Raw genomic sequence first — 18,237 nt, forward strand, 5'->3', positions numbered from 1 at the left:
AATTGGATTATTTTGAGGATTAAGTAAAATCACGTATTTGTATGTTTTTTGGCATCGACAGCTTTACACTTGGTTACCATCATTATGGGTTACAGTTGCTCTTTAAAACTTCCCGCTTGCACCTTCCTCTGAATTTTTCTCTGTGACACATCTAAATAGACCTAAGCTTTGCCTTTTCCAGGTTATGAAGTGAGAGGTTAAAAGACTAAGGCCTGCATAGTGCTAGACATGCAGACTGAATTGTGTTCTCCCCCAGGTTTATGTTATGTTGAAGTCCCCAGTGTGACTGTATTTGGAGTTATGATTTTTAGGAGATAATTATGGTCATCCACAAATCAAGAAAAGGATGTTTATCAGAAACAGTTCTACCAGATCCTCTTTTCTCCTTTGTGTCTTGGCTTCTGTACTTAAAATTGAACCCCAGGGCCTAGTACGTGCTAAGCAAACACTTTACCACTGAGTTTCAATCCAGAAAAGATGATCCGTACAAGGAACAAAGCACTTGGTTGACTTGTGTTACAGTGATTTGTGGAAGGTAAAACTTGTAAATGATGAAATTAGAAGTATGAACAATGAGATCCCTTTTTCTTTGTTTTCAGACAGGGACTCACTACGTAGCCCAGCCTGGCCTTGAACTTGTGATTCTCCTGCCTCAGGCTCTAGAACGTTGGAATTACAGGTGCAAGCAACCATGCCTGGCTTAGTTAAGGAAATTTCTTTTTTGTTTGCTTTCAGACAGGATCTTAATATGCAGTTGAGGATGGCCTTGAATTTATAGCAGTGCTCTTGCCTCAGCCTCCCAAGGACTGGGATTACAGATCTGTGCCATCACACGTGGCTAGCTAAGGAAATTTCTAAGTAAAATGTTGAGTCAAGAGATGGCTTGAAGAAGGAATTTTTAAGCAAAAAGGTACCAGAACTTAAAAGATTTCTGAAAAATTTCAATCTGTTTATACTGCAAAAAATGAGAAAGCCAGGGGACCAGAAAAAATGACATGAAACAAAAGGTAGTTATTGAGGGCTGAGGATTTAGGACATAAGTGCCTGCCTGGCAAGCTCAGGGTCATGAGTTCGATCCCTGGTACAAAATTTAAAAAAAGGTAGCTATTGGACTTAAGATTCCATAGGACCAGAAAAGATAGGTATCCAGCTACAAACATGTCTCATACTTTAAGAAAAGGGAGGGCTGGGTACTTAGCTCAGCAGCATAAAAGCCTGCTTGACAAGTGTGAGGTCATAAGTTTGATCCCTGGTACACACACACACACACACACACACACACACACAAAAAAAAAAAAAAAAAGAAAAAAGAAAAATGACCCTGAAGGGGATCCAGGAGGCAGCAAAAATGGTATTCTCACCACAGGCCTCAGTGGATCTGGAGGACACAACATCAAAAAAGGATGATTTTATCCTTTAACCTGAAGCTCTAATGGAATGTGTTATTCTCGGTTTTGGGTTTGCTTAGGGTCTATTACTTCTTTTTTCTTTCAGATTTTTTTCCCTTTTGGAACGAGAATATTTATCCTACCCCTGACCCACCATTGTACTTTGTAAGTATATAACTTGTCTGGTTTCACATGTTCGCAGCTGGAGAAGAATTTTGTCTCCGGATGAAACATACTCAAACTTGCTTTTGACAACATTTAGACTTTGGCATTTAGACTTCAGAGTCAATCCTGGAATGAATTAAGACTACTGGGATTGGGGCTGGGGATTTAGCTCAGCGGCGTAAGCGCCTGCCTTGCAAGCAGGCAGTCGGGTACTGATGGGGGGCAGGGAGACTCCTGGGATTGTTGGAAAAGGACTGGATGTTGCTTTGTTTGTTTGTTTTTTGAGACAGGGTCTTGCTATGTAATTCAGGCTGGCCTGAGACTTGCAGATTCTCCTGCTCCAACCCTGCCTTCCCCAAGTGTTGAGATTACAAGAGTGCACCACCATACCTGCCATGACTGAATGTTCTGCATGCAGGGAGACAGGAATTTTGGAGGGCTGGATCAGAAAGCTAACAAACTGAACTGTGTCTCTCCTAAAACTCACGCTGATGTGCTCATACCTAGTGTGACTCTCTTTGGAGATATGAGTTTTAGGAATTTACAAAATTTAAATGAGGTCATAATGGTAGGGCCCTAATCTGAGAATAATAAGAAAACAAGGAGAGAAAATAATCTTTCTAACACATGAAGACAGTGAGAAGGTGGCCATCTTCAAGCCAGTAAGAAAGTACCCATTAAAACTCACCCTGTGGAGGCTGGGGATTTAGCTCAGCGGCATAAGCACCTGCCTTGTAAGCAGGCAGTCGTGAGTTCGATCCCCAGTACCGATAAAAAGGAAAAAGATAAAAATAAATAAAACTCACCCTGCCAGACTTTGCTCTGGGACTTATGGCTTGAAGATCAGTGAGAAAAATCTTTTTGTTCTTTAAACTACACTGTTTATAATATTTTGTTAAAGCAGCTCAAGCGGAGAAAGACCTTGAAATCTTCAAACTGCCTTCTTAAAGTTTTTATCTTTAACAACTTTCCTACCTCATTATTGCTGCATTTCACAACTAGGGAATGGAGGTTGAAACTGTATGATCTTTACAGGACGAATAAAAATGTAATAAATTTGCCAGGTGTGGTGGTGCAGGCCCATAATCCCAGCACTCGGGAGCCGAGGGAGGAGGATTGCCATGAGATTCAAGGCAGCCTGAACTACCTAAGTGAGTTCAAGGCCAGCCTGTACTACATAATGAGACTTTGTCTCAAAAAACAAAAAAACTAACCAAAAAAAAGTACTAAATTAGACAGATGATGAGAGTAAAGATCTTGATAACCAAGATTTTTGGAGCACGACTGTTCTCACAGATCAGATCTGGCCCTAAAAAAATCAGCTTGTGTTGCTGGGTCCAGCACAGGCAGAAAAGCCTGCATGCAGATGGGTCTCTGGCAAAAACCAGTTCATCCTATTATTACTAGTAATGTGGAGAAAAAATTACAACCTATACTCACAAAATAAAGGGGGAGTACAATATATTTAAAGCAAAGCATCCACTGATTTCTTCTACAAATGAACTCAAAACCTCTCCAGTGCTGGGATTACAGGAATGTGCCACTACACCTGGGAGCAGGACAAATCTTGTATTTCAAAAAGGAGGCCAGGTAGTGCATGCCTGTAACCCCAGTACTCAGGAGGCTGAGGCAGGAGGACTGCTATGAGTTCAAGGCCAGCCTGAGCTACATTATGAGACTCTGTCTCAAAAAACAAAAAAGAGAAAAGAATTGAAAACATCATCAGAATTACATTTTGGCTTTTTTTTAAATGTACATCTAGATGGATCAGAACGTTTGTTTTTCTTTGCATACCAGAAGGAATTTATCTCTTCATCACAGGTTAAACTGTATTATCATCCTCTGACATGTTACCCAATAATAGAAAATGAAACTTCTTAAAAAAAATGAGCAAATGTAAATTCATTTATAATAACCCCCCCCCAAATTATACTGTTGGTAAGGAATGATTTGTAAACCTAAAACTTTTTGAAACTCACAAAATCCACTTGTTCATCTGTTTTTTTTTTTTTTTTAATTGAAGGGGTGGGTAAATCACAAATACAGTAAAATAGATATGTCAGAAAATTATAGGAAAAAGAGGCCTGTGGTATGTGTGGTGCTGATTTTTTTTTTTTTTTTTTTTTTTAAAGGCAGGATCTCTGTAGTTCAGGCTGGCCTTGAACCCACTATGTAGCCCAGGCTGGCCTTGAACTCATGCCAATCTTCCTGCTTTAGTCTTCTAAATGCTGGGATTACAGAGACGGGCCCTCACACCTGGCTCTGAAAATTTCTTATTATAAAAATTCTGAACCAGGGCATAATCTGAAGCGCATCCGTAATCCCAATACTCTGGAAGCCCAAGGAAGGAGGGTTACCAATCTGAGCCCAGCCTGGACAACTCAGGCCATTTAATAATTCAGCCAGGTACAAAAATGGGGAAAGGACTGGGGATGTGGCTCAGAGTAAAGGCCCTGCATTTAATTCCTAATCCCAAAACAAAGTATGTTTAAAAACAAGAACAAGAACAAAATGCCCTCAAACTTCTGAAACAGCAGGGCATGATGGTACATGTCTATAATCCCAGAATTCTGGGAGGCAGAGGCAGAGGCAGAGGCAGGAGGATCACTAGTTCAAACCCACACTGAGACTTAGTGAGATGCTGTCTCAAAACAAACAACCAACCAAAAAAAACCAGGGTTTGATCCTTAGTACTGAAAACAAACTCACAAACCTGAAATAGAAAAGTCAAAATATATAACTGTATAATGAATACTTGGATACTTTCCACCAAGGTTCAGATTCATAAGATTTTGCCAGTTAGGGTAAATTTATTTTGTTTGGTTCTTGTGTTTTGTTGTTTTGAGACAAGGTCTTTCTATGTAGTTCAGGCTGACCTTGAACTCACTATGTAGCTCAGGCTGTCCTTAAACTCATGGGGATCCTCCTGACTCAGCCTCCTAAGTGCTGGGATTACAGGTATACACTACCATACCATCTGTGAGTTAATTATTATATATATATATATATATATATATATATATATATATATATATATTTGTCTTTTTTGAGACAGGGTCTCGCTATGCAGTCCAGGCTGGCCTTGAGCTCACTTTGTAGCCCAGGCTGGTCTCGAATTCACAACAATCCTCCCACCTCAGCCTCCCGAGTGCTGGGATTACAGGTGTGAGCCACCACGCCCGGCAATGATACATGTTTTTTGACTTACTTTAAATTGCAAACATCATGACCAGTCATATTATATTTAGTCTTGATTTTGGATATCTGTGATTCTGAATAAAACAGTATGTCTGTTTTCATTCATGAAATCCTTAAAATGATTGAAGAACACAGTAATTGGTGGTGTTGTTGGAAGCAAAGACAGAGATTCAGCTGTACAAAGATGTTAAGAAAGAACCCTGAACTATTAACTTTGAATTATGATCATTAGTATAATTTTTAAAATTTTTCTTTTCCAGTAAAAAATAGATACATCTTAGCAGCTCTATTCACTATCAAGTTCAAGTAGCAATAAGAACAATAACACTATAGCAACAAATGCTTCTAAGTATGCTTGGTTATGTACTCTAAGTATCTTTTTTTTTTTCTTTCTGGTCTTTTTGAGACAGGGTTTCACTCTGCAGTTCAAGCTGGCCTAGCCTGGTCTTGAACTGGTAGTGATTCTCCTGCTTCAGTTTCCCAAATGCCAGGATTATAGGTACCACCAGCTCAGCTAAGTATCATTTTTTACTATGACAAACCAAAGCTTCTTGGAGAAATAGCTAATTCTGCAGTTGAGGTAAGGAGGGATACGAGAAGGCACTGAAAGTCTTGCTTAGCAGGCACAAGCCTGTGGGTTCGATCTCTAGTACAATAAAACAAAACAGAAATGGGAATACATGTGAGCCAGCATGAAGAGACTCACTAGCCAAAGATGAGATAATCTGAGTATCAAAGAATATAATGATCAAAACTGTAACATGAAATAAATAAAAATAACTTAGTTTCTAATGAAATTAAAAAGTGCCCCCACTATCGAAGAAATAAACAGTGGATCTCTAGGTATGTAGGACATCAAACTGTTTTCTGAAAGTATCAATTAAAAGAAAAGAGTTGAACCTCTATCTTATCTTGTTGTTTGTGTTTTGAGGCAGAGTCTTCCTTTGTAGTTCAGGGTGGCCTTGTACTATGTAGCACAGGCTGGTTTTGGACTTGGGGCAATGTTCTTGTCTCAGCCTCCCAAGTGCTGGAATTGCAGGCATGAGCCATCATGCCTGGTTATTCTGTCTTTTTTTGGTTCAAATTGTACAGCAGGATAAATAGTCCCAGTTAACAGGGAGAGTTTTCTTTGCAAAAGAAATACAGCTAGCATACACACAATGGATATGACAATTATAAACTCATTACTTTGCAACTTCAGTTAATTAATGATTTAGGCTACAATTCTGAGAACAAGTTTGAGGCCAGCCTGGTCTACAGAGCTAGACCACAGGAAAAAAAAAAAGAAAAGAAAAGCAAGCTTAGACAACACAAGGAGAAACAGACAGACCAACCCCGAATGTGGGACATTTTGTATGAAAACTGAATCATTAACATGGAGGAAAGGGGAATTAAATACAGGCTATCAATCAACTATCATGAATGGATCTTGTTTGGATTTTGATTTGAACAAGCCACTCAAAAAAGATATTATTGTGCTACTTGGAGACATTTCAATGAATTGAGTGAAAACACTGAAGAATAACTGTTAGTATTAACTGTTAGAGGTAATAACAATGGTATTACACTTATAAAAAATAATGTTCATGTTCTTAAGAGATACACAGCCTGATAGTGGGGGTGTGTGTGTGCACGCATGCACTCGTGTTTGACACAAGGTCTCAGTATCTCGTCCTGGCTAACTTTAAACCATCCAGTCCAGGCTGGCCTCAAGCTTGTGATCTTCCTGCCTTGGCCTACTGAGTTCTGGAATTATATGCATGTGTCGCTATGCCCAGCTGGGTTTTTCTTATTTTTAGTTATTATTATTAACATTATTATTTTGATGGTCCTGGGTATTAAAACTCAGGGCTTTTGCACTGCGCCCCTCTTATTTATTGAGTCAGGGTCCTGCTCAATTGCCTTAGCTGGGCTTAGACTTGAAAAACTCTGGCCTGTTTCCCAGAATGATGGGATTTTAGGTGTGCACCATTACACCCCACCTGAGTCTTCCTTTTATTTATTTATTTAGGGTTTTTCTTTAAAATATTTGATGCACACAAAAGATGGGAAGTGTGGTTAGATGAATCAAGTGTACAAAGTCTTGATAATTATTGGGTGTAAGTATGGACATATGGGAGTTCATGATACTGTTCATTGTATTTTTGTATAGTTCTGAAATTTGTAATAGAAATTAAAAGCTGTAGCTATAGGAGGAGAAACCATTTCAGCATAAAAAAAGTTTAAACAAGTTGAAGAAAGTTATTCTTTCACTTAAAATAAAGCATTTTGGGTAGATTTCTCAACTAAGATGCTCCTATCTTTATCTATTAGCTTTTGATGTCTTTTTCGTGCATCAGTAAATGATAAGCAATGAATTTCTGTGTTGTTAAAAGACAAATTACCTGTTGTCAATAATCATTACACAGGAGGGTGGAATCCCCAAAACATCACAGCTCTGCAAAAGTTCTTTCTTACGAATCTCTCCTTGATTGTAGTAATTTCCTGGGGATAACAAATATAGTGGTAGATTTCTTTAACAGGGGGCGACCTATCTGTTCACTCATTTTTAACCCGTCTTGTTTCCTAGAGAATTTAAGCTACCTGAAAAACATGTGCTTATGGCAGAAAGCTGAAGAAAACACAACACAAGGTTACAATAAAATATTCCCATTAACAGGTCACCAGCAGTACACCCTTGGGAGTTACTATTTATAATGCTTCCCTATCTATCTACATTTTGGTGATATGCATTTTGGGTTTTTCTTTAGAATACTTGATACAAACAAAAGATGTTAAGTGAGGTTAGATGAAGCAGGTGTACAAAGTCTTGATAATTATCAGGTTTAAGCATGGTCATATGGGGGTTCATGAGACTGTTATATATTGGAGTTAGATTTAGGATTCACCTTTACGTAATTCTTCAGGGTAACTGGGGTTGAGTACCCTATTAGTTTGGATTCCTTTACCAATCCAAGGTTGGAAGTGTAGCTCAGCGGTAGACTGTCTGTCCAGGACGTATAAGGCCACCCATTTGATCCCCAGCATCATACACACAAACACAAAACAGTCTTCAATTATCTAACTTTTTTCCTTTTGTGTAGTTTTTTGAGATAAAAGTCTCATTGTGTAGTCCAGGCTGACCTTAAACAGCATCCTCCTGTCTCAGCCTCCTAAGTGCTGGGATTATAGGCATGCATTGCAATGCCTGGCTTCAATGATGTATTATGTTTTGAAGAGGTGCTAGCTGGCTTTCATAGGAAAACAGGCAACAACCATTTAGAAAAACATCCTCTTTAGAAGAGTTTAGCAACCAGCATCCCATTTGCACCCAAGAAAGCTTACATATCTTATTTTCCTAATGTATATACTCTACTATGGTTCCTAAGAACAGATCTTTTTGATGTATAGGAGTCTGCTGTAGCCTTATAAATAGTAACACATCAAGATTTTTGTTATCACTTAAATTGCACAGTCATCATGGAGCAACTGCTTAGCTAATATGCCTCAATTAAATTTTCCTGCTAATAATTATATGTGTGACTTGTTCAAGTTACTTAACTTTTCTCGGTCAGTTTCTTCACCTGTAAAGTGGAGATAAAGGCTCTTGCTTGAGGCTTTTGGACTATGAGATCATAGATACCAAAGCGCCTAATTAGGCAATGTTAGTTTTCTCTTTCCTTGACATCTTTAGTTTTACTTTCTGCTTCCTCATCTTCCTTTCTCCCTGCATGACAGTTCATCCTTGAGAGATATAATAGATAAAATGTGCAACACCTCTTACTTTCCCTGGCCATCAGTCATGTCCAATATTGACTGGACATGAGTATGAACCTTTCTCATGATCACATTATTAATTCTAAATTGTCCTTGACCTTAAAGTTCACAGTGTCATTCACCTTTGCAGCATCTGCACTGTCTAGCACTTTGCAGGTTTTTATGCAGGACTGAACGGTGGCTCAGGTATCTCGGAGAAAAACCCCATGTGAAACCTTTCAGTTTTCCCATGGGTTACTCTAGTGCTAGCTTGAACTGTCTGAACCCAGATAAGAGACAGTCATTACATTGTATCCAAAAAAGAGACTAACCTTAAAAAGAATGTAGACAAAGGGCTGTTTTTTTTTATTGTTGTATCACATCTATTTTTTTTCCAGTCTTCTTTTTAAAAAATGAGATGGAAGCTAGAGTCAATTTTGAGACAGACATTATATTTTAGGTTCATTTCAAACACATATGCATACCCTCTCTCATATATTTTTCCATAATTACTTGATCCTTAGTGACAAATGAAGAATCCAGTGTATATTAATACACAGTTCCCAACTTTGGAGGCTGTTGCATCAGTCTATGATTATGATTCTGAGGAACTTAGAATTGAGGCTAATATGTTAGCTTTATTGTACTGTGTTTGAATCAAGGAACTTAAAACAGGTTAAGGAGTGGAAGTCAGAGAGCATCTGGACTATTTTCACAAAGTTTGGTGAACATGTAGCAATTCAGCAGAATGTGTGTCTGAATTCCTTTGACGGGTTTTTTTGGAGGGGGGCAGAACAGGGGAACTGAACTCAGAACCTTTGCATTGAGTTTGATCCCTAGCCCCTTTTAATTTTTTACATTTTGAGGCAGGGTTTGACCAGGCTAGGATTGAAATTGTGATCTTTGTGCCTTAGTCTCCCAGAGTGTTGGTATTACAGGCGTGTACCACCACACCAAGCTCCTTTAGCAGCTTTAACATACACACTCTGGAACACACTCCAAAAAGCATAGTGCACTTGGAATGCACAAAATAATCTAGGGAGGAGGAAAAGCATTACAACATCTCTTCATTTGTTCCTCGATTTTATGTTGGTTAATGTTTCATGAAGTGCACATTAGTTGTGATCTATGTACATAGTAAACTACTTATTATAAATATATAAGGAAGGCCTACATAGAAATATATACACATACTAAATGAGAATAGATGGTAAAAAACTTTGACCTATAGAATGTGACCAATGAATTTTGAAGACTATTATTTTAAGAAACAGAATTAATGGCATTTATACAGATTTCTTCATATAGAACTATATTATATGAGAATATATATAAATTCTTGTATAGTTGCATGCTAGGTGAAGTTTTCCAATACTGCTTAGTCATAACTAACAATGACATTCACATTAAAAAAAATTAAAGTTGCTTTGTAAAGACACAAATTTATATATCACAATTCCAAAAAGTCAGAAATTTTATTTTAGCTAAAAATTTAAAGAGGAAACAACAGACTTACACAATTTAAAAAGCCAAAGGGGAGGGGAAGCCAAATAAAGAATAAAAGCTCCTTTTTGACCCTTTTATCCAGTTCCTTACCTGGAAAATTTCAACTTGTTAGAATAAGAAGTAAACTAGGAGTTAAGGCATTACAATTCCAACACTAGCTGGGCATCTAATTAACTACATGAATTTGGAATACTTCCTTAAGTGTATAAATTTCAGAAACGCTAGCAAAGTTTTCCTGCGAACATGTTCAACTAATTGGAAAATGGACTGGAAGAAAAAGCGTCTAGCTGGGCGCAGTGATGATTCATGCAATCCCAGCTATTACCTGTAATCCTAGCTATCCGCGAGGCTGAGGTGGGGGCAGGGGGATGAAATATGCCAGGCCAGCCTGGGCAGTGTAGCAACACTCCGTCTCAGAAGACAAAAGGTAAAATGAGACTGGAGAGGTAATGCAGAGGCACAGCACTTAGCTAACATTTGCAAGATCTTGAGTTCTAGTCCCAGGATCACAAAAACAAAAAGTGGAGTGGAGAAGGGAGGAAAAAAGGGACAATTTTTTTTTTTTTTACTATAAAAAAAAAAGGCAGTTTAGATTCTGTGTCCAAGTCTATTCAGGATAACAGACACAATGTAAAAATATTTACAACCGCCAAGAACTCCTGGGATTTTTGTTCTTTTGGAAACAAGCTTTCACTATGTAGCCCAGGCTGGCCTTGAACTCACAGCGATCCTCCCAAGTCTAGCCTGGGGAGTGCTGGGGTCATGGACTCGCACTACCATAGCAGGTTTACAACAGAAAGAGTTTAACGCAAACTGACACATAACTGATAGAGGATCTAAGGGCTAAACAGGAAACGGTGGAGCAATCCAGAGATTATAGAGACTATAAAACACTACCACTGGACTGGGGACACACAGTCCAGTGTTTCAGCAACTGCCTAGTATGGTACAGTTCTGGCACCATTACACACACACACACACACACACACACACACACACACACACACGCAGAGTAAATAAAAAGTGACCGAACAGTCCTTGGTTACAGAGATAAAAGCAGGAGACAGTGTTACAAAGCTCAGAAGCCTGAGCTCCCAATGGAACTCAAACAAGAGATCTGGACCTTTTTCCATCAGGGGTCTACAGAACCTATCTTAAGAAATCACAATTTAAAAATGAAGCTAGAAGGCTGGGGATACGGCTCAGAGGTCCGAGTTCAATTCCAAGTACCAAAACAAAAAGGAAAAAAGAAACTGGAATGAAAAAATAGGCAAAGGACACAATTAGATATTACACAAATAGAAGGCCACTCAGCAAGTAAAAACATGCTTTTCAACATTCATTAGGAAAATTCAAACCACAGTAAGATATGACTTCATAGTTACTAGGATGGCTATAGGTTTAAGAATGGAAAATTTTGCAGGAAAGCTGGGCATGGTGTGTATGCCTGTAATCCCAACAGTCAGGGGGCTGAGGCAGGATAATTGCTGTAAGTTTGAGAACAGCCTGGACTACAGAGTGAGTTCAAGACCAGTCAGCACCACAAAGTGAGACCTGTCTCAAAAAATCAAAAGAAGGAAAATTGCAAGCATTGATGAGGCTGTCAAGAAAGTAGAACTACAGTCCTCCGCTGCTGGGAATGTAGTTGTTTCAGAGAATAGCTCGATGACATTTCAAAAATGTAAACACAGAATTATCACGTGATTTAGTAACTGTTCTCACAGGTATATCTGCTCAGAATTGGAAACCAGACCTTGTACTCCAGTCCTCACAGAGGGATTATTTACAACAGTCAAAAATTGGAAAGATCCAAGTATGCATCAAGAGATGAATAAACAAACTATGATATTATTATTATTATTCAGCCATGAAAAGGAATGAAGATCCTTTAGCATGATGGCACATGTCTGTAATCTCAGCTACTCATGAGGCTGAGGCAGGTGGATTCCAAGTTAGAAGCCAGATTTAGCAAGATCCTGTCTCAAAATAAAAGTATTCCTTGGGTTCAGTCCCTACAATCCATCCTCCTCCCCCAAATCGTTCTATTTACGTGAAGAACCTATATTGGCCAAACTCATAGAGTATGCAGAATGATAACATGGTACTTGCCAGAGACTGAGGTGGGACTGGCATGGTATTGCTTAACAGGTTGTACAGCTTTTGTCTAATATGATGAAACAGAAAAGATGATTACACAATCTTGTCGATGTACTTAGTGCCACTGAACTAAAAATTTTTTTAAAAAAATCACACTTTCACTGAATAAAAATCTTTTGGCTAGGTGTGATGGTGCGTGCCCGTAATCTCAACACTCAGGAGGCTGAGGCAGGAGGACTGTAGCAAGTTTGAGGCCAGTCTGGGTTACAAAGTGAGTTCAAGGCTACCTAGACTACATAGCAAAACCTGTCTCAAAACAAAAAACAAAACAAAACAAAAGACAAAAACCTTCTGATTATGAATTACCACAAAAAAAATCAGACCTTTAAAATTGGTAAAACAGGGGCTGGGGATTTAGCTCAGCGCCATAAGCACCTGCCTTGCAAGCAGGCAGTCGTGAGTTTGATCCCTGGTACCGATAAAAAAACAAAAAAGACCAAAAAAACAACAACAAAAAAAAGAAAATTAAAGTACTGAGAATATATCCACAAAGACAAGGTCAAAAAACATTAACATATATTATCACCAGTCTGTCCACATTTATTAGTAGTTTTTCATTAGTATTCCCAAAAAGAACTACGCTGATACTGACTTCAACTCATGAAAATGCTATTTGTTTTTCATTGTGGTTGTTCGTTTCTCTGATCTGTGACTTATAGATGGTCATTACAAGGCCAAACAGGAAACTGTCATTTTCTGAATAAGAGGCATATGTGAATCAGACAGCATGAGAAGTATGCACATATGAGAAAAGCATTCTGCTAACTGTAGTCAAGTTGCTAACAAGTATTTCCAATACTACCCTCTTCAGGGCTGGGGATTTAGCTCAGCGGCACAGCACCTGCCTGGCAAGTGTGAGGTTGTGAGTTTGATTCCCGGTACAAAAAAAGCAAAATATTGCACTCTTCAAAAGGCATTGCATTCACCGACCATTCCCATTTGATACTTCTGTTACATTGGTCCCACCTTATTCTCTTTCACACCTGCATCTTTTCACTGTTCACAGATGATTTTGCCATTGTGAAATTTCTCCTTGGTGTCTGAAATGATCTCTTCTCCAGTGTTTTGCTAGCATTTCTTTGAAGGCTTGTCATAGTTAAGTCCAACCTCTGTTTTTACATTCAAAAGTCTGACTCTTTACATAAGTAAATGGTTTCAAAAGTACAATAAAGTCAATTACGTAAATAATCATTGAGATTTCAACTTTATTTTCTTTGAGATGGCGTCTTGCTATATTGCGCAGGAGGCCTGGAACTCCTGGGCTTGAGGGATCCCCGTGCCTCAGGCTCCCAAGTGGCTGAGGAGGGAGGATCACAGAGTCTATGATCAGCCTGAAGAGTCTGTTTTAAAATAAAATTTTAAAAAAATGGGGCAGGGATAGAGTTTACTGTTACAGCACCTGTCTAGCATGTTGAAAGCCTGGTTTGAATCCCCAACAGTACCACCACCAACACCACAAAAAACAAACAAAAATTCTGTGTTTTTAGAAATTCCAAATATAGTGGATTAGAAAGAATACAATTAGACAGATGAGATTAACACTTTTTTTTTGTACCAGGAATCGAACTCAGGACCTTGCACTTGCCAGGCAGGTGTGTGCCACTGAGCCATATCCTTAGCACTCTGTCTATATTTTAAGACAGGCTCTTGCTATATATTTTAACCTGGCCTTCTACTCACTATGTAATTAAGGCTGACCTTGAACTTGATATTTTCCTAGGATTATGGTGTGTCACCAACCTGAAATGTGTGTGTGTGTATAGCTTCTGAGGCTGGATTTAAATATATTTCAATACTGAATTTTTTTTTGTTGTTTTCGTTTTTTTATTGGTACCAGGGATCGAACTCGCGACCGCATACTTGCAAGGCAGGCGCTTATGCCGCTGAGCTAAATCCTCAGCCCCGGAATTTTTTTTTTTTTTAAAGACAGGGTCTCATTATGTAATTCAAGCTGGCCTGGCACTCATGGCAATCATCCTGCCTCAGCCTCCCAAGTACTTCAATAAGGAACACTCTGAAGAATTATTAACAACTAAAAAGCAATTAGTAAAAGTAATCTGATAAATTCTATTTTGGGAAATATGATGAATCAGCTGTCTAGACAAACTCTTCGCATACAATAGTAAGATAAAAGGCCAGCATGCAGAATGTACGGCTGAACTAGCAGGAAAGCAAGGCTTATCTTTGAAGAACCAATACAGCAGGTAAGCAGGAATCCTGAGGGGTATTATAAGATCTCCTAAGGCACCTTAAGAATAACTGCATATCCTTGCTGGTTTAAAGTCTGGTGTCTAAAACTTAGAAACAAATAAGAAATGTCTATACAAAGATTTTTTTCTTTGTCTTTTTGAGACGGGGTCTTACTATGCGGTTCAGGATGGTCTTGAGCTTACTTTGTAGCCCAGACTGGTCTCGAACTTGCAACCATCCTCCTGCCTCAGCCTCCCGAGTCCTGGGATTATATGCATATGTCAATACACCTGGCTGACAAAGATCTTTGAAAGGCAATACTTTTAGTGGATGAAATAGGAAAAACCTCCATCCCAGACAGAAACTGTGGGGTTACATCTTTCTTAGACTTGTTGTAATAGGAAGGAAAAGATAAAAGTGTCATTCTTTGAGGCTATGTCCCTATAACACACTTGGTTCTAGTTGAGGGGAAAAGGAAGAAAAATGTCAACTCTAGTAACTGCTAAGTGCTCAGTTTTACTTGGTGAAATAGAAAATAAATTCCCCGAACAGCTATTGTAGTAGAGTTCAGGTCTCACTTGTGCTTCTAGATCCCTGATGCTTCCATTCAGTAGGTGGAGCTATTTCTTTCCTTGGACAAGAATGTGGCCTGTGAATGCCTTCAGAGGAAGAATAAAACAGAAGTGACCCTGTAGGATTTCTCAGGCTAGGTTATGAAACAGAGTCTGGCTACCACTAGTAGCGATTTGTCTCAGGATACCTGCCCCAGAACTCAGCCACCACCCTGCAAGGAAGCCCAAGCACAAAGCTACTGGAGTATACCACATGTAAAGGTTCTGGTCCACGGACCTAGTGAAGTTCCCAGCTGACAGCCAGACATGTAAGCCAATGAATCTTGAAGTGATTCTGGTTCACAGTCTGAGGATTCAACATCTAGGGCATTAAACATCACTGACAGAAACACCCTAAGAGAGGAAGTATTACTGTTTTGAGATACTGGACTCTGAATTCAGTATTACTTTTGTTGCCTGAAAAATCTCATTCTTAAAAGTTTTAGGCTCATCTAAGGTAGATTAATGTCTTTTTTAGTTGCCTTTCTGAAACAAAAGTAAATCATCAAACTGTTACAATGAATATGGCCCTAAGAAATATGTGCTTACATGAAAAAAATTATAAAATACATGTGGAAAGAAGTCATTCAGAATGAGTAGTCAGAGCAGGGCAGAATTGGATAGACTACAGAAATTGGAATTAACGGGGCTGGGGATTTAGCTCAGCGGCATAAGCACCTGCCTTGCAAGTGCATGGTCATGATTTCGATCCCCATTACTGACAAAAAAAAAAAAAAAAAAAAAAAAAGAAATTGGAATTATTAGATCTATGTTTAATATATTTATTTTTGCTTTTCAAATCTATTTTATTTTAAAGAGAAAAATAAAAAAATTTCAAAACAGTAACGAGGGGGTAACAATGGTATATACATATATATGTGTTTTATATATACATTCATATATATATATATAATTTCTTTCAGCTTCTCATACTACTGAGACAATATGATGTTCCCACAAGTGTGTTGGACTTATTTCATTTATGAGTATGGTCTCAAGTTGTATCCATTTACCTCAAAAGTCTCAAGTTTATCCTTTTTCATGGCCAAGTAGTATGGCACTGTAGAAAGAAATACCACCTCTTTTTTATCCATTCCTCAGTCAATAGGCATTTATGTTGTTTCCAAGATTTAGCTATTAGACATTGTGCTGTTATAAACATGGGTACACATATATCACTGTGGTATGACGTTTTTAATTCTTTTGGGAAGATACCCAGAAGGGGAATAGCTGGGTCAAACAGGACCTCCAAAATATCTTTAAATAAAGGAGGATATCAAAATATAAGAAAGTAAACTAAAGCGAGTGTGGTGGCTCATGCCTGTAACCCCAGCACTCACGAGGCTGAGGCAGGAGGATCTTTGTGAGTTTGAGACCAGCCTGAGCTACAAAGTGACTCAAGGTCAGCCTGAACTGCATAAAGAGACCTTGTCTCAAAAAGACTAAAAAAAGAAAAAAAGAAAGTAAACTATACAAGTATGCCTATAATCTCAGCACTTGGATCACCATGAGTTCAAGGCCAGCTTGAACTGCAGAGTGAGACCTTATCTCAAAAACAACAAAAAAAGTAAACTGTAATATTTGCAACAAACACAAACCTGTAGTCTTGAGCAACGGATGAAGGACAAAAATTTCTATCTCAGTATTTATGTAAGACTTTAAGTACTGACAGCCGGGCTGGTGGTGCCAACCCACAGTCCCCACTCTGTTGGAGGCAGAGGCAAGAGGATCACAAGTCTGAGGCCAGTGAGGGACAATATAGCAAGACCCTGTCTCTCATAGGAGATATATGGAGATTGGGAGAGTAGATCACACGCCCTGGGCTGGATCCCCAGCACCAAACCCAACCTGACCAAAACAATGACAAAAAATCTAAACTATTAACAACCATGAAAGAAGGCCAATATACAAGAGACATGGCAAAAAATGATTAGGTTAAAAGACTTTACATGGTAAACGTTATGTTTCCTTATCTTAATAGTCCGTGAAGATGCTGGCTTGGTGGCCCACTCATGCAATCTCAGCATTTTGGGAGGCTGAGGCAGGGCGATCACTGAGAGCTCAAGGCCAACCTGTGTTACAAAGCGAGTTCAAGGCCAGCTGGACTACAGAGTGAGGCCCTATCTTAAAACAAAACAAAACAAAACAAAACAAAAAAAAAAAAACAGTGAAATTCTAATAAAAATATCAAGCAGTTTCCCCTTGAACATGACCAACCTAATTCTAAAATGTGCGAGTATATTCAGAAGAAAAAGATCAAAAACAGCAAACATACCTTGAACAACAATTTCAGGTCTGGTCATAGAAGATAATAGTGCTATAACAGCTCACATAATTAAGATATGGATGTCAAGACTGCTTGTAGCAACATACAGACAAGATATACAGGGAAATCTGATTGCATGAGCTGTCAGTGCATCAGAGGCAAAGTGATGAATTGAGTTGGTTTTTAAAACTTCAGTCTTTCCTTTGAAACTGTTTTTCATATTGCCTCTGAATGATTCTTCTGAACACAGCCGATTATGTTATTTAACCAATGACATCCTACTCTAGGCTTGCCAAGTGTTCCACCATTGAGCTACAACCTAGGAACTAGGTTCCAGCCCAGGTTGACCTTGAATGAATTTGAAGGGATTCTCCTGCCTCAGTCCCCCAAATGCTGGAATTGTAAGTATGGGCCACCATGCCCAGCCCAGTTCCTATGTATTTGCTTTTGACATTAGATGTTAATTCAAGAGTATGGGGAGCAGTTAATCTACATATTTTTAAATGAGTTGAGACTTAAAAATAATTTTAGTGCCAGGGATGTGGTACTAAGGATCAAATCTAGGGCCTTGCACATGCTGTACAAATGTTGCACCACTGAGCTACAACCACAGTCTTATGCAATTTTTTTTTTTAATTAGAAACAATTTGAGAAGACTAAGTGTATAGTTAAGTGTATAGCACTTGCCTGGCACATGTGAGGCCCTGGGGTCAATTCCTACCAACTCCAACAAAATTTTGATTCTTGGTCCTAAAATTTTACATGCATACTAAAAATATGAAGGAATTTATAAAAGAATATACTGCATCTATAAATTTTGTAGATAAAATCTAGATTTCTCTTGTGAATCTTGAAATAAGTTTGCTTATAATCGGACTCCTATAATTTACGTATAGAATATAAATAAAATTGAAAGCAAAGAAAAAAAGTTGTTTTAACTTGCAACTATTAAAAAAACTTGCAATTATTTGCAAGTAATGTCTTTAACAGAACACAGAGAAAAATGCATAGATCCAAATTC

The 18,237-nt window shown here is 38.5% G+C and overlaps 1 protein-coding gene across 2 annotated transcripts in view; it reads right to left on the reverse strand.

Moving 5' to 3' along the window:
* Window positions 1–18,237, reverse strand: part of Pigl (phosphatidylinositol glycan anchor biosynthesis class L) — a 78,658-nt gene that overhangs the window by 57,724 nt on the left and 2,697 nt on the right. For both annotated transcript variants that reach the window (XR_010045304.1, XM_003466307.5), the window contains exon 2: window positions 7,136–7,235. Coding sequence is in view for 1 of the 2 variants with exons in the window: in XM_003466307.5 (XP_003466355.2) it covers window positions 7,136–7,235 (100 nt within the window). In the remaining variant the exon portion in view is untranslated. The remainder of the gene's footprint in view (window positions 1–7,135; window positions 7,236–18,237) is intronic.

Source organism: Cavia porcellus, unplaced genomic scaffold (genome assembly GCF_034190915.1).
Source record: "Cavia porcellus strain 051 isolate PalLab524CR breed Dunkin Hartley unplaced genomic scaffold, mCavPor4.1 scaffold_32, whole genome shotgun sequence".
NCBI classification, from domain to species: Eukaryota; Metazoa; Chordata; class Mammalia; order Rodentia; family Caviidae; genus Cavia; species Cavia porcellus.